The sequence below is a fragment of the Typopeltis vanoorti genome, chromosome 12, assembly GCF_054136105.1.
Source record: "Typopeltis vanoorti isolate ZY-2024b chromosome 12, IOZ_Tvanoo_1.0, whole genome shotgun sequence".
Classification (NCBI taxonomy): domain Eukaryota; kingdom Metazoa; phylum Arthropoda; class Arachnida; order Uropygi; family Thelyphonidae; genus Typopeltis; species Typopeltis vanoorti.
The window spans coordinates 94506154-94520478 of record NC_143560.1 but is presented as its reverse complement, the minus strand read 5'-3'; the positions used below and the strand labels follow the sequence as shown (position 1 = coordinate 94520478).

The following is a 14325-nucleotide window of genomic DNA, read 5'->3' as shown; positions in this document are numbered from 1 at the left end:
AACAAAGTTTGCGCCTGAAAGTATCTTCAGGACTGGGTTAAGGTGGTACAGCACCAGGGCAACTCGTTGCAAAGGTGGAGCAAGCTACCAACACTCCTATCCTAGTATCTCCTATAATGCAAAACACATCTCCTTGCAGATATGTCTAATGTTATGCATTAAGGGAAGGGCCACTACCCAGACCGGTTTCGACCTTTATTGAGGTCTCTTCAGTGGGAGGCAGGCCCAAGTCAAGATATCAGGCAGAAGCGTTAGCAGGTCATCTCCACCCATAGGAATTGCCAATTGGTGTGCCACCCTTTTTTAATAAATTACTCTGGATTTAGAGAAAGATGTTCAAAGTTTATTTTCCACTTGGTTAGAGTATAATAAATTTAGTTTAATCCTTTATCCAAGTGTGAGCAAACAAAGTTTGCGCCTGAAAGTATCTTCAGGACTGGGTTAAGGTGGTACAGCACCAGGGCAACTCGTTGCAAAGGTGGAGCAAGCTACCAACACTCCTATCCTAGTATCTCCTATAATGCAAAACACATCTCCTTGCGGATATGTCTAATGTTATGCATTAAGGGAAGGGCCACTACCCAGACCGGTTTCGACCTTTATTGAGGTCTCTTCAGTGGGAGCCAGGCCCAAGTCAAGATATCAGGCAGAAGCGTTAGCAGGTCATCTCCACCCATAGGAATTGCCAATTGGTGTGCCACCCTTTTTTAATAAATTACTCTGGATTTAGAGAAAGATGTTCAAAGTTTATTTTCCACTTGGTTAGAGTATAATAACGAGTTGCAACGAGTTGCCCTGGTGCTGTACCACCTTAACCCAGTCCTGAAGATACTTTCAGGCGCAAACTTTGTTTGCTCACACTTGGATAAAGGATTAAACTAAATTTATTATACTCTAACCAAGTGGAAAATAAACTTTGAACATCTTTCTCTAAATCCAGAGTAATTTATTAAAAAAGGGTGGCACACCAATTGGCAATTCCTATGGGTGGAGATGACCTGCTAACGCTTCTGCCTGATATCTTGACTTGGGCCTGGCTCCCACTGAAGAGACCTCAATAAAGGTCGAAACCGGTCTGGGTAGTGGCCCTTCCCTTAATGCATAACATTAGACATATCCGCAAGGAGATGTGTTTTGCATTATAGGAGATACTAGGATAGGAGTGTTGGTAGCTTGCTCCACCTTTGCAACGAGTTGCCCTGGTGCTGTACCACCTTAACCCAGTCCTGAAGATACTTTCAGGCGCAAACTTTGTTTGCTCACACTTGGATAAAGGATTAAACTAAATTTATTTATGATACTGCTGATAATGATGAATTGCAGCCTTGTTCATTTGAGGCAGTCTGATATGAGGTCAACGCCAATAACACAAAATATATGGTTGGTTCCTGCTATAGGCCAGGGGCTCCAGGGATGATCTGGAAGACATGCATCACCAAATTAGTACAACGAATGCATGAGTCAAGTGATTATTATGGGGAACTTCAACTATGGAGATATTGACTGGAAGGAAGAGAGATTATATGACAGGAAGGAGATGGAATTTATACACCTACTGAGAGATAATTATCTGAGGCAGTATGTGATGGAAGAGACTCATGGTGCAAGAGGATTAGACTTGTCATAGGATCACAAGAGTTATCCATAACCAAAGCAGCCACATTGCATCCGAATGGGGAAAGTGACCATGCAGTCTTGACTTGGAAGTTCGTAAAACATGACAAATACAAAGAAGGTGATTATGACAAGCTTAGTAAGAAGCTTGAAGCTGCAATGAAAGGAGAGTAGTAGTGCATGGGAGATAAGGGGCATCTAGAGGAAGCAGTATTAAATTATATACCTAGAGTATGGAGAGTTAATCAAGTAGAAGTTAGATGGATGAGTAATGTCATTAAGCACAAGCTGCAGAAAAAGAAAATGCTGTGGAGGGTGTACAAGGAGAAAGGTGACTAGCAAACTCAAACAGTACAAGGATCAGACAAGTAAGGTGACTAGTATGGTAAGGAAGGTAAAATCAGATTAGAAGAATAAACTAGCCAAGGAGGCCAAAGAAAATTCTAAAGCGTCCTTTCCTTATATGGCAAGTAATACGAAGAATGACTAGGGAGGAATAACCTTAATGAGTGCTGATGGTGACGAGGTAACAGAAGCAGATAAAATAGTTGTGTTACTGAGAGAGCACTTTGCAATGGTATATCATCTAAGTCAGGTTAATACTGTGACATATGTGCCCACATAAATCTCTGTGACAGTGATGGATGAATTGGAGGTTCTTAGGATACTGCAAAATCTCAATGTAAATGCAGCTGTGGGATTAGGTGGGATACCAGATCACGTTTTGCAGGAATGTGCAAGGGAACTGGGAATGCCTCTGACTATTCTCTTTAAGTCTCAGCTCTAGTAGAGTTCCAAGGGAGTGGAAACAGGGAAAAATAATTTGTTTGTATAAGGGATTCTAAAACTGCAGTGGCAAATTATAGATCAATGAGTATATCAGGAGTGGTGGTACTGAAAAAATTAGTCAAAAGGAGAATTAAGGAATGAGTGGATAGGAATATGATACTTTATTAGGGGCAACATTTCTTTGTATAGGGTTGGTTATGCCTTAGAAATTTACTAACTTTTTATAATAGAGTGACAGCTGAGTTGGATAAAGGAAATGGCTACACATTACACAATGATTCTGTGTAATTTGCAAAGACATTTGACACAATATCATATGGAACTCTATTATGCAAATTAGAACAAATGGGAATGGATATTGCACTGGTTATGTGGATACAAGGGTGGCTACTGGGCAAATATCAAAAAAGTGATATACAGAAAATGAGTCTAGGTGAAAACAGGTAACTAGTGATGTGCTACAGGACTCTGCTTGGACGATTGCTGAACATAAATATAGGAAATAATCTGAAGGGAGATATTCAGTTGTTTGCTGATGATGCAAATTTGGGTAGAGTATTAGTGAATCAAAGCAATATGGAAATAGTGAAGGATGATTTAAATAGGCTGTCAGTATGGACAAAAGATAATGGATGTCACTTTAATGTAGGGAAATGTAAAGTTATGCATTTTGGGATAAATAGATTACATGCTGTGCACCACATTTATGGAACTATACTGAAGGAAATAGGGGTGAAGCTAGGGATTTAGGGGTGGTGGTGGTGATGGTAGACAGAGAGTTGAAGGTTATAGGACATATTGCTAAGGTAGTCCATAAGATTACTTGCCAATTGAAGAACACACAAGTAGAGATAAGAAAGTTGTTATTCCTCTTTATAAGGCCTTGATATGTCCACATCTGGATTTACTGTGCTCAGGTATGGTTTCCTGGGGATGAGGAAGTGGTGGAGAGGATTTAGAGGAGAGCGAACAAGATGGTGAGTGGTCTGTGGAACATTTCTTATGAGGATAGATTGAGTGTGTGTATGTGTGTGTGTGGACTGCAGATGTTGGATGATAAGATATATGGTAATGATAATGGCTTCCGTTGAATGGGGAATATAAGACCTGCCTCCAGCAACAGCCAATAATATTTGTTTAGATGTGGCCAACATCCTAATCCATTCCAAGCCTCCCTAAAAACAATATCCCACATAAGGAAATCATTGCTTTAAAAGAGCTACACAGTAATAACCACATTGTTATAACTAAAGCAGACAAAGGGAATGCAACTATGGTGATGAATTCAAAAGAATATGAAAGCAACATGCACACACTTCTACAAGATCAGTCAACATACCAAATTACTGATTAGGATCCCACAAACTCGCAAAAGAATAAAGTGCACAAATTATTGAAAAAAGTCACTTCCTGGCCTAAAGAAACAGTTAAGAAACTCAAGTCTTTCCACGTTAAAACACCCAGAATATATGGAGCACCTAAAATTCACAAACAAGGTACACCTATACACCCTATTGTGGATAGTATAAACAGTCCCACATACAAACTTGCTAAACATTTAGCTAAACTACTAGCCACTCTCACAATCAAATCTGCCTCCTTTGTTAAAAATTCTGTCCACCTAAAAAGTATTTTAGAAAATCATACCTTAAAAAATTCAGACATCATCATGAGTTTTGATATCGCTTCACTATTCACAAATGTACTGTTAATTGAAACCCTTGATTTACTAAAGTCACACTTTCCCCCCTGATATAGTTCAAATATATCAGGGGGAAAGTGTAAATTAACAGTACATGCAGGTTATTTTACAGGGAAAGGGAAAATATACAAACAATTAGATGGGACAGCAATGGGCTCCTGCCCCTTTCTCTCCCTTAGCCAATTTCCACATAGAACACTTGGAAAAGCTAGCTATCAATACAGCCACTCTCAAACCAGTGCTTTGGCAATGCTATGTTGATGACGTGTTTGCTATTTGGCCACATGATCCAGACACATTGGATACATTCTTAGTGCATTTAAATAGCCAACACCCAAAAATCCACTTTACAATAGAACTGGAAGGCTAATAACTGTCTGCCATTCCTGGATACACTAATCATACATCTTCCAGATGGTTCCTTATCTTTTTCAGTTTATAGAAAACCATACATACAGGGAGACATTTGGACAGTCACACCATCACCCATCTCAACAGTATGGTATCCTAAAAACACAAACCCACAGAGATAGAGCTATTTGTTCCAACAACAATGCTCTCACTACTGAACTCACTCATATAGTAATAACAGATAAGATCAAAGTGCCCTATCATAAGCAGTAATCAGGTTTCAAAGGAGCCAAGTTACATGCCCATGACAAGCCATTGAGCCTAACATAAAAAAGGAAGATGAGAAAAACTGGCCAAAACATTAAACTATCAGTATGTAAACTACCATTAACATTATGTTTAACTACCATTAAACTACCAGAGACTAAATTATCAGAGATAATAGGATAATGATAAATCTGTATAACTGTACAATGAAGAGATTTATCAAAATGACAGTGATCAGTCATTTTAATTAAAGAAAGTCCAGATTTCTCCCATTTGCACACTACCAGTGCAAACCTAACATTCATGATTCACTACTGGCAGAAAAACAACAGAGAATGTCAAACTAATCAAACCAATTCCCTTCATCTAGTAATAAAATAATTAATACTGTGTGTAGTATACGGATTTATGCTTATATTACTGTTTGGATATATTATGGGTGAAACCTCAAGGGCTCACTTTAGTGAGTACAGGCATGGCAAACCCGAGGTACCAGATGATGGACCATGCCTTACTTCATGTAATATACATCTGTTATATTATTCTGTAGATTGGTTCCTCCCCTTCTTTCTTTGCTTCTTTCTCCTCTCCTTGCTCCTTCCCCCTTATGCTATTAGAGTATTCGAGGGCTAGGAGTGAATCTTTCCTATCTTGCTAAGTCATTTCGTCTTATGCAGCCACCGAAGGAGGCAAGCTAGCCTCAATAGGTGCCGGTCCCAAGCCCGGATAAATGCCGAGGGTTGATGTCAGGAAGGGCATCCGGTTGTAAAACTTCACTGCCAGCTCTAGCTATGATATGAGTCAAAGAGAGAATGATATAAGGGCTAGGGCATACCCCTTAAGCGATGCACAGCCACATCGCCCTACAGCTGCAAGAAGTGGACAAGGGCTACCGTATCAAGGGCGGGTGCGGTTAAAGAAGCAAGCCCAGCAGGTGGAGAGGATGTTGTGAGTGGGAACATTGAATGTTGGAAGCATGACTGGAAGAGGAAGAGAGGTGGCAGACATGATGAGGAAGAGGAAGTTGGATATTTTATGTGTGCAGGAGACAAGGTGGAAGGGGGAAAGGCAAAGGAACTAGGAGATGGATATAAATTGTTCTACTCTGGAGCAAATAACGAGGGAAGAAATGGTGTAGGAATTGTGGTGTGTGGCAGAATGAAGGGCAAAGTACTGGAAGTGGGTAGAAGGAACAACAGAATCATGCGAATGAAATTAGGTCTTGGAGAAGAGTGGGTGGTCGTATTATGTGTATATGCCCCGCAAGTTGGCTGTACAGCAGAGGAGAAAGATGAGTTCTGAAACGTGTGAGATGAAGAAATGAGGGAACTGGAAGAAAATGAGATGGTGATTGTCGGAGGAGACTTGAACGGACACATAGGGAGACAGAATAGAGACTGTGAAAAGGTGCATGGTGGCCACGGAGTGGGAATGATGAACCAGGAAGGAGAGAGGGTTGTGGACTTTGCAGTAGCGTTTGATCTGGCAATTGTGAACTTGTTTTTCTACAAGAGGGAAGAACATTTGATAACATTTAGGAGTGGTAACAACAGTTCACAAATTGACTACATTTTGAAAAAAAATGTAGTCAATTTGTGAACATCTTAAGGTTGTTGAACATTTTGTTGAACATCTTAAAAAAACATCTTAAGGTTGTGACAAATTGTAAAGTAATTCCAACAGATCAAGTGGCACAGCAACACCGACTGCTGTGCGCAGACTTTAAAATAAGATCGAAAATAAGAACCTCTGGAAGCCATGGAATGAAGACAATTAAGTTTCGCTTAAAAGAAGAGAGTGCGAGGAATCGTTTTAGGGAGAGGGTGTTAGAGAGGATTTCAGATGGACTGGAAAGTGTACAAGATTGGTGGAAACATAATTCAAAAGTAATCCTGAGCTGTGCAATCAAGGTGCTTGGTGAGACATCTGGAAAGATTAGAGAGCAGAAGGAGGGTTGGTGGTGGAATAATAATGTACAAGTGGCAGTGACAGCTAAGAGGAAGACAAAGCAGAAGTGGGATGAGTCAAGAGTGGAAGAGGACAAAGAGGTGTACAGAGAGAGAAAGCAAGAAGCCAAGAGAGAGTTGTGGCACAGGCGAAGGCCATGGCATATCAAGATCTGTATGATCAATTAGAAACAAAGGACAGAGAAAAATTTACCAACTAGCTCCTTTCTTTTAAGCTTACATGGTGATCCAAATGCATTTTTGAAAATTATGGAGACAACTACCGTGTTTGAATAAAACTTTAGTTTAATATAACTAAAATCTACATTCGACGTTTCGACCTTTATGTCAAGGTCATCTTCTGGAGCATATAACTATACAGAAAACAAGCTAAACCACAATCAAACTGTGTTTGTTAAAGATATTGACCAACTGCTACAACAATTGTTGGCCTGACCTCTGGTGGAAAAAAAAAAAAATTATACATCAACGCTAGAGTCCTATTATTAGCGTTATCTGTTGGTTGTAGAAATACATTGGGCGTAACAACAAGTATCTATCTATATACATATATTAATATCATGATTATACTTGTACATTCCAGCCAGTTGGTATGGAATGGTTTCTAATACTAGCTGAAGATTGGCTAGAGTCCTGACTTATGCTGGATCTTATATATTAGGTAGGCCATGTGTGCCATCTTTGTTTTTGATATTTGGGTGGTTTATCAGGATTTCGCAGGCTTCCTTAAATTTCCTTTCATACCAGGTTTTTGTGTGGTGTAAAGAGCAGGTACTTTTCCCGTTGATTTGGTGTAAGGTGTTGAGCGCGTTGTCTGAGAGGCCTGCTTCCCCATAATGGTTATATTTAATGTGTCTAATGTGTTCTTTCTTGCGTATAGGGAGTGTCCGTCCCGTTTCACCAATGTATGGTAAGTTGCAGGTGCAGCGGATGCAATAGACTCCAGGATGTGCTAATGGGAGGAGAGGATCCTTAGAGGAGTTGAATATGGTTTTTAAGTTTAGTGGGTGGTTTAAAGGTGGCATTGAGGTTATAATGTTGTAGGATTCTGTTGATTTTTTCTGATAACCATAGCCATCCCATACATTAAAGGGTTATCAGAAAAAATCAACAGAATCCTACAACATTATAACCTCAATGCCACCTTTCCATTAGCTGACTTTTTGCTGTTCGTCCTGGTTCCCTGGCGAAAACAACGGATATCATTATATATCATAAATATCATCTATTCCTGCATGTTTTATAGCTTCTGAAGCTATAAAACATGCAGGAATAGATGATATTTATTTATAAGAGGCTGGAAAAAAAAGAGGGGTCAGACAAGGAGACTATCTCACCAAAATTACTCACTACAACTCTTGAATACACTATTAGAAAACTGAATTGGAAGAAAAGAGGATTAAATATAGATAAGGAATATTTAAGTAATCTATGATTCACCAATGAAATCACCAAAATCACCAATGCCATCACCAAAAGAATTAGACCACATGATTATTGAAGTAAGTCTGGAGACAGGCTTTCAGATAAATATGGACAAATCAAAAATAATGTATAGTGGAAACACTTCAGATTGAAATAGAGAGTTCAAATAAATATCTAGGGCAAATCATTGCAAATGATTTGTTCTAGATTAAAATTTCATTACTATAAATTTGATAATGAAATTTTAGCTAGCATAACAGCAGGATGGAAAGTTTTTAACCATTATAGAGATATATTTAAAGGCAGTCTACTAGCCTGTTTAAAAATGAAAGATTTATAACCATTGTGTGTACTACTAACAATGACATATAGTAGTGATATTTGAAGGCCTAATTAAAAAACAGTTGGAGAGGCTGAAAACAACACAATAAAACACTGAAAGAGCAATTCTGGGAATAACACGATTAGATAATAAGAATAATTCTTGGGTAATAGAAAAAAAGGGAATAAATATTGCAACAATAGTAAAACAATAAATGGCACTGAGCAAGGCATGATGATAATGTCTGACAACAGACAGCCAAAGAGAAGAACAGAACGGACACCAAGAATTGGATATCAGAGACCAGCAGTAAGATAAGATAATGAGATGAAAAAATATCATGGAAGAATCTCTACACTATTTATGGTGTAGAGATGCACAAAATCAGCCAAAATGGAAGAAACATGGAGAAGAATTCATCCAGAAGTGGAGTGAAGACAGCTGTTGATGATATATATATAAAAAGATTAAGTTACATAGAAATAGAACATACCAAAACAGGAGTTATTTCTTAAATCTTACCCACAGTTTTAGGAACTACATCTTCTCTTAGCATAATTTTTATTCTTCCGATATCTTCCCCACCAATTTTTATATCAAAATAAACCTGTGGATGATTCTTTATCTTTTTTTTTTCTGGCTCATCTTCTTCCTAGAATAAATCAGTATATTAAAAATTACCATACAATGTCATAAAGAAAATATACCACAATAAAAATTAAAAAATATTAATAACAATATTAAAACATAATAATTCTAAATATCATTTATACTTGACACATGAATCTTTTAATGATAAATTTACTAATGAATCTTTTAATCTTATTATATATATTATAATTACATAATTATTATAATACGCGCGCACGCACACACGCACACGCGCGCACACAGAGGGTAGTCTGAAAGGTTCTCGGCCTCGACCATAGATGGCAACAATATCGGCAAGATTTTTTTTCTAAGTTGACACATTTGTCATAAGCATCAATGTGAAATTGCAAGTCATTCTATTAAGTAGTTTGTTTTATACTGCTGTCTGAAGCAAAAGGTTGTCTGTATCTCTTGAAATGGATAAAATTGAGTATCATGCAGTTATAAAATTCTTTGTGAAAGAAGGTTTAAAATGCCAAAAGAAATTCATTCTAAGTTCATAAAAGTTTATGGGTACTCTTCATATTTGTTTTTGACAATTAAGAAATGGGCTGCCGAGTTTAAACGTGGCCGTACCAGCCTTGAAGATGATATATGTGAAGGATGTTCAAAAAGTGTAACAACACCAGAAATCATTGATCAAATGCACAATATGGTATTGGATGACTGACGAGTCAAAGTGCGTGAAATTGCTTAGAGACTATAGGCATTTTGAAAGAACGTGTAGGATATATTTTGCATGAAGAATTGCAAATGAAAAAGCTTTGCAGAAGCTGAGTATCGCACTTGCTCATAGCAGATCAAAAACGCACTCACATGAAAATTTCTGAACAGTGCGTGAAGCATTTTAACAAGAATAAAACTGATTTTGTGCATTGATTTATTACTATGGATGAGACCTGGATTCACCATTACACACCAGAATCCAAACAGCACGAAAACAGTGGACAGAAGCCGGTTGTTCGGTGCCAAAGAAGACAAAGTTGGTTCCATCAGCAGGAAAAGTCCTGGCACTGGTGTTTTGGAATGCTAAAAGCATTTTGTTTATTAATTAGCATTGTTAATATTATTAATATTGTTTTACCCTTTTCAAGGGTAAAACAATAACCAGGGAATATTATTCCGATCTTTTAACCAGACTAGATGAAAAAATTTGTGAGAGAAGACCCGGTTTGCAGAAGTAAAACATCATCTTTCATCAGGACAATGCACCTGCCCACAAAGGTGTTTTGGCAATGGGAAAATTAAGGAATCTGCACTATGAATTGTTGGAACATCCACCCTATTCCCCAGATTTGGCTCCCTCTGACTTCTATCTCTTCCCAAAGCTAAAACTCTTCCTCACTGGTCAGTGTTTTTCTTCAAATCAAGAGATAATTGCAGCTGTAGAGGGGTATTTTGCAGATCATACTGAGAACCACTACAGGAATAAATGTACTAGTCTTAAGGGATATTATGTTGAAAAATAAAAATAATTTTGAAATTATAAATTTGTTTTTTCATTGTTAGGCCGAGAACTTTTCAGACCACCCTCGTATATATACATATACAGTAAAACCCCGTTTTTACATTCCCGCAATTTACATTTTCCTGCCATATACATTATTTTCTGTTGGTCCCGTTGTAAGGCCTATTCTTACGATATATTGTTTTCCCGCCATTAACAACTTGATGTGGACGTTATTTCCCGTGATTTGCGATTTTTCTTGGGTGGCAATACTGATTTTCGAATCGATTTCTGCGGAAATATGCGCATTTCTGTTCCCAGATGGCGTTGCTTTCGGCTGTAAGTTTCGTTTCCACCATCATGGTGACTTGCATGCTTGAAGCAGTAATGTAGTGATGAGCGATACCGTGATTTTTCAATCACAGTATGAATTGATATTGCAGAATTTCTGTTATGTAATTTAGGGTCTGAAAGTTGCTTTCAAGTTGTGGTGGTGGATTATCCATGTTAGTAACATGGAGAAAAAAAAAAGAAAATGTATTTTGGTAGAAGAAAAGATGGCAATTCTGCAACGTGCCGATTGGCATGCCGGAACACATGTGCATTTAGCAAAAGATCTTGGACTCTCCGTGTCCACTTTGAACACGATAGTAGAAAACACGTCAAGGATTGAACTCAACGCAAAGCAATCTGGTGCTATGTCAAAAAAAAACAAAAAAAAAAACGAAAAGCAAAAACAATCAACAATTAAAGATTTTTTTAAATAGATAAATATAAGTAATTCTAAATTCATTTATTTTCAGTTATTACATTTTGTAATCAAGTATGTAGACTCACATACTAGCAGCAAGTAATCTTTTAGCCTTTTTTTAAATGTTTTTTTTACATTTCCTGCTATTTACACTTTTTTCCATCAGTCCCTTGAAAAGCAAAAACGGGGTTTTACTGTATATATATATATAGTCTGATAAATATAACTATCAATCACTTGTACACACTTCCCACATGTATTTTTGAGAGATGTGCAGGATACTATAGCAGTCTTCAATTAAGATTTCCTTAGTAGTCTCCTATCAACTTTTTTTCCCAAACTGGCCTATTGTCTGACAGGTCTCCTATCCCCACAAGCTGATTTGCTCTTACATTTCCATTTTCTAAAGTACACATATCAATTCATCTAGATTATGTCTTTCCTATGTCAATAGCCTTTCTCTTTTTTTTTTCCCCTTTCCTCTCCATACAAATACTGTTTTATTAATCTGTTATTACTTACTCTGTTTAAGCAACTATCTTAGATTAGTTCTGTTATGTGTTTTTGAATATGAGTAACCTGCTATTCACTGCAATATTTCTTTCAGTGTCATCCACTGGTGTTTAGTTTCTCTGAACTACTGATACTGATCATATTCAAGTAGAGGAGCACATATGCTCATCTATACTGATATTTATTAAATTTTATCAGTGACTTTTTTTATTTAATATATCAATCCAAAACACAAAAGATCATACCTAAAGCATAAGCCTGCCATAGATAATGAGAAAGAGGGAACTTACTATTCTGTGTATCAAGCAGTTGGAAACCACAGTCTTTGGGAAAAACAATATAAATAAAGCTATTACAAAGTTAGTTCTGGCAAATTTGAGGCTGAACTGAATGTGAATGTTGATCACAGCTGCTTGTGTTTCTACATGCTCAGGAAAAAGTAGAGGAATGATGAAGGTCAGTGAAAATACTTGCAATAAAGGCATAAGATAGAAACAGAATAATATCTATGAAAAAGTGACTGGAGTGAATCTGTGTGTGTGTGTGTGTGTGTGTGTGTGTGTGTGTGTGTGTGTGTGTGTGTGTGTGTGTGTGTGTGTGTGTGTGTGAGTGAGAGAGAGAGAGGTCATATATATAGAGATAGGTGATGGAATAGATGGTGGAGATAGTATGCATAAACAAATTGATGAAATGAGTGGAAGGAGGGTAATTATTATGGGGGATTTCAACTATGGTAACATTGATTGGAAGGAGGAGAGGACACATGTGAGGAAGGAAATGGATTTTATTCAATTATTAAGGGATAACTATCTGAGACGGCATGTAATTGAAAATACTAGGGGTGTGAGAGTGCTTGACCTGGTAATAGCATCTCACAATTTGACTGTAATGAATATGACCATGTTGCCACCTATTGGTGAGAGTGATCATAAGGTCTTGACCTTGGAGGTGGCTAAAGGTGTGGAATTTTTGATTAAGACAGGGTATATGTGGAATTACCATGCTGGCAACTATGACAAGCTTAGGAGATTACTTGGATCAGTGCCATGGCATGAACAACAGCAAGGGCTGGACGTCGATAGAGCATGGGAAGTGGTCAAGGAGCATTAACAGGAGGTTATGGCTGATTGTATACCTAGGGTACGAATAGTAAAACAAGTAGGGGTTAAATGGATGAATAACACCATTAAGCTTGAGCTGCAAAAAAAGAAACAACTATGGAGGGAATTTAAAGAAAGGGGTGACCTGCAGGCCAAAAGGGTAACGAGTGTGGTAAAAACAGCAAAAGCCGATTATGAAAGGAAACTAGCTATGCAAGCAAAAAAGAGAATCCCAAACAGTTCTTTCAATATGCTACAAGCAAAAAAAAACTGTACATGGCAAAATGATTTTAAGGAATGACGATGGTAAGGAGGTCACTGAACCAGTCGATATAGTGGAGTTACTGAGCGCACACACACTTTGCAAAAGTATATCATCCAGGTAGTGACATTGAAAAAATGAAGGAACCATTAGTTTATACGGGAATTGTGATGAATGAAGTGGAGGTGAATAGTCTATTACAGAACCTTAATGTGAATACATCTGTGGGATTGGATGGTATACCGGCATGGGTCTTGCGTGAAGCGGCTAAGGAATTATCAGTGCCCTTGACCATGTTGTTTAATTTGAGTCGCGGGTCTGGTTTAGTCCCGAAGGAATGGAAAGAGGGGAAAATAATTTCACTGCATAAAGGAGGATCCAAGACTATGGTTGCAAATTACCGACCAATTAGCATATCAGGAATCGTTGTCAAGGTCTTGGAGAAAGTAGTCAAGGGAAAAATACAGGAATGGATTGATGAAAATGAGATAGTGTACAGGGGACAGCATGGCTTTGTGAAGGGTAGATCATGCCTCAGTAACTTGCTCAGGTTTTATAACAGGGTGGCAGCTGAACTGGATAAGGGAAATGGGTTTACAGTGATACTGCTGGACCTGGCAAAGGCATTTGACAGGATACCACATAGAATTCTGACCCGTAAACTATGGGAATGGATATAGGGTTGGTGAGATGGATAGGTGGGTGGTTGATGGAGAGATATCAAAGAGTGGTTTATTCAGGAGTAGAGTCCAAAAGATGGCCTGTGACTAGTGGTGTGCCACAGGGTTCTGTTCTTGGACCACTGCTGTTTAATCTGTTCATTAACGATATAGGGAAGGATCTAAGTGGAACAGTTCATTTGTTCGCTGATGATGCAAAGTTGGGTAGGGCGATAGTGAATGCAGAAGATGTCAAAGTCTTGCAGGATGACTTGGATAGACTGGAGTTCTGGGCTAGGAAGAATGGATGTTGGTTTAATTTGGCAAAGTGTAGGATTGTGCATTTTGGGGTGAAAGGATTAGCAGCAGTATATCACATTGGTGGAACTGTACTCCAAGAGATTGATGAGGCCAGAGACTTGGGAGTGTTGGTGGATAGGGAGATAAAGTTTAAGAGGCACATTGTGAAAGTAGCTAAATCAGCTCATCAACTCACTTGGTTGTT

General features: G+C 38.1%; 1 protein-coding gene across 3 annotated transcripts in view; it reads right to left on the bottom strand.

The window, feature by feature from the left end:
* Nucleotides 1–14325, bottom strand: part of cyp33 (peptidylprolyl isomerase cyclophilin-33) — a 165169-nt gene that overhangs the window by 57277 nt on the left and 93567 nt on the right. For all 3 annotated transcript variants that reach the window (XM_090402107.1, XM_090402105.1, XM_090402106.1), the window contains one exon: nucleotides 8960–9089. In XM_090402107.1, coding sequence (XP_090258233.1) covers nucleotides 8960–9089 — 130 coding nt within the window. The remainder of the gene's footprint in view (nucleotides 1–8959; nucleotides 9090–14325) is intronic.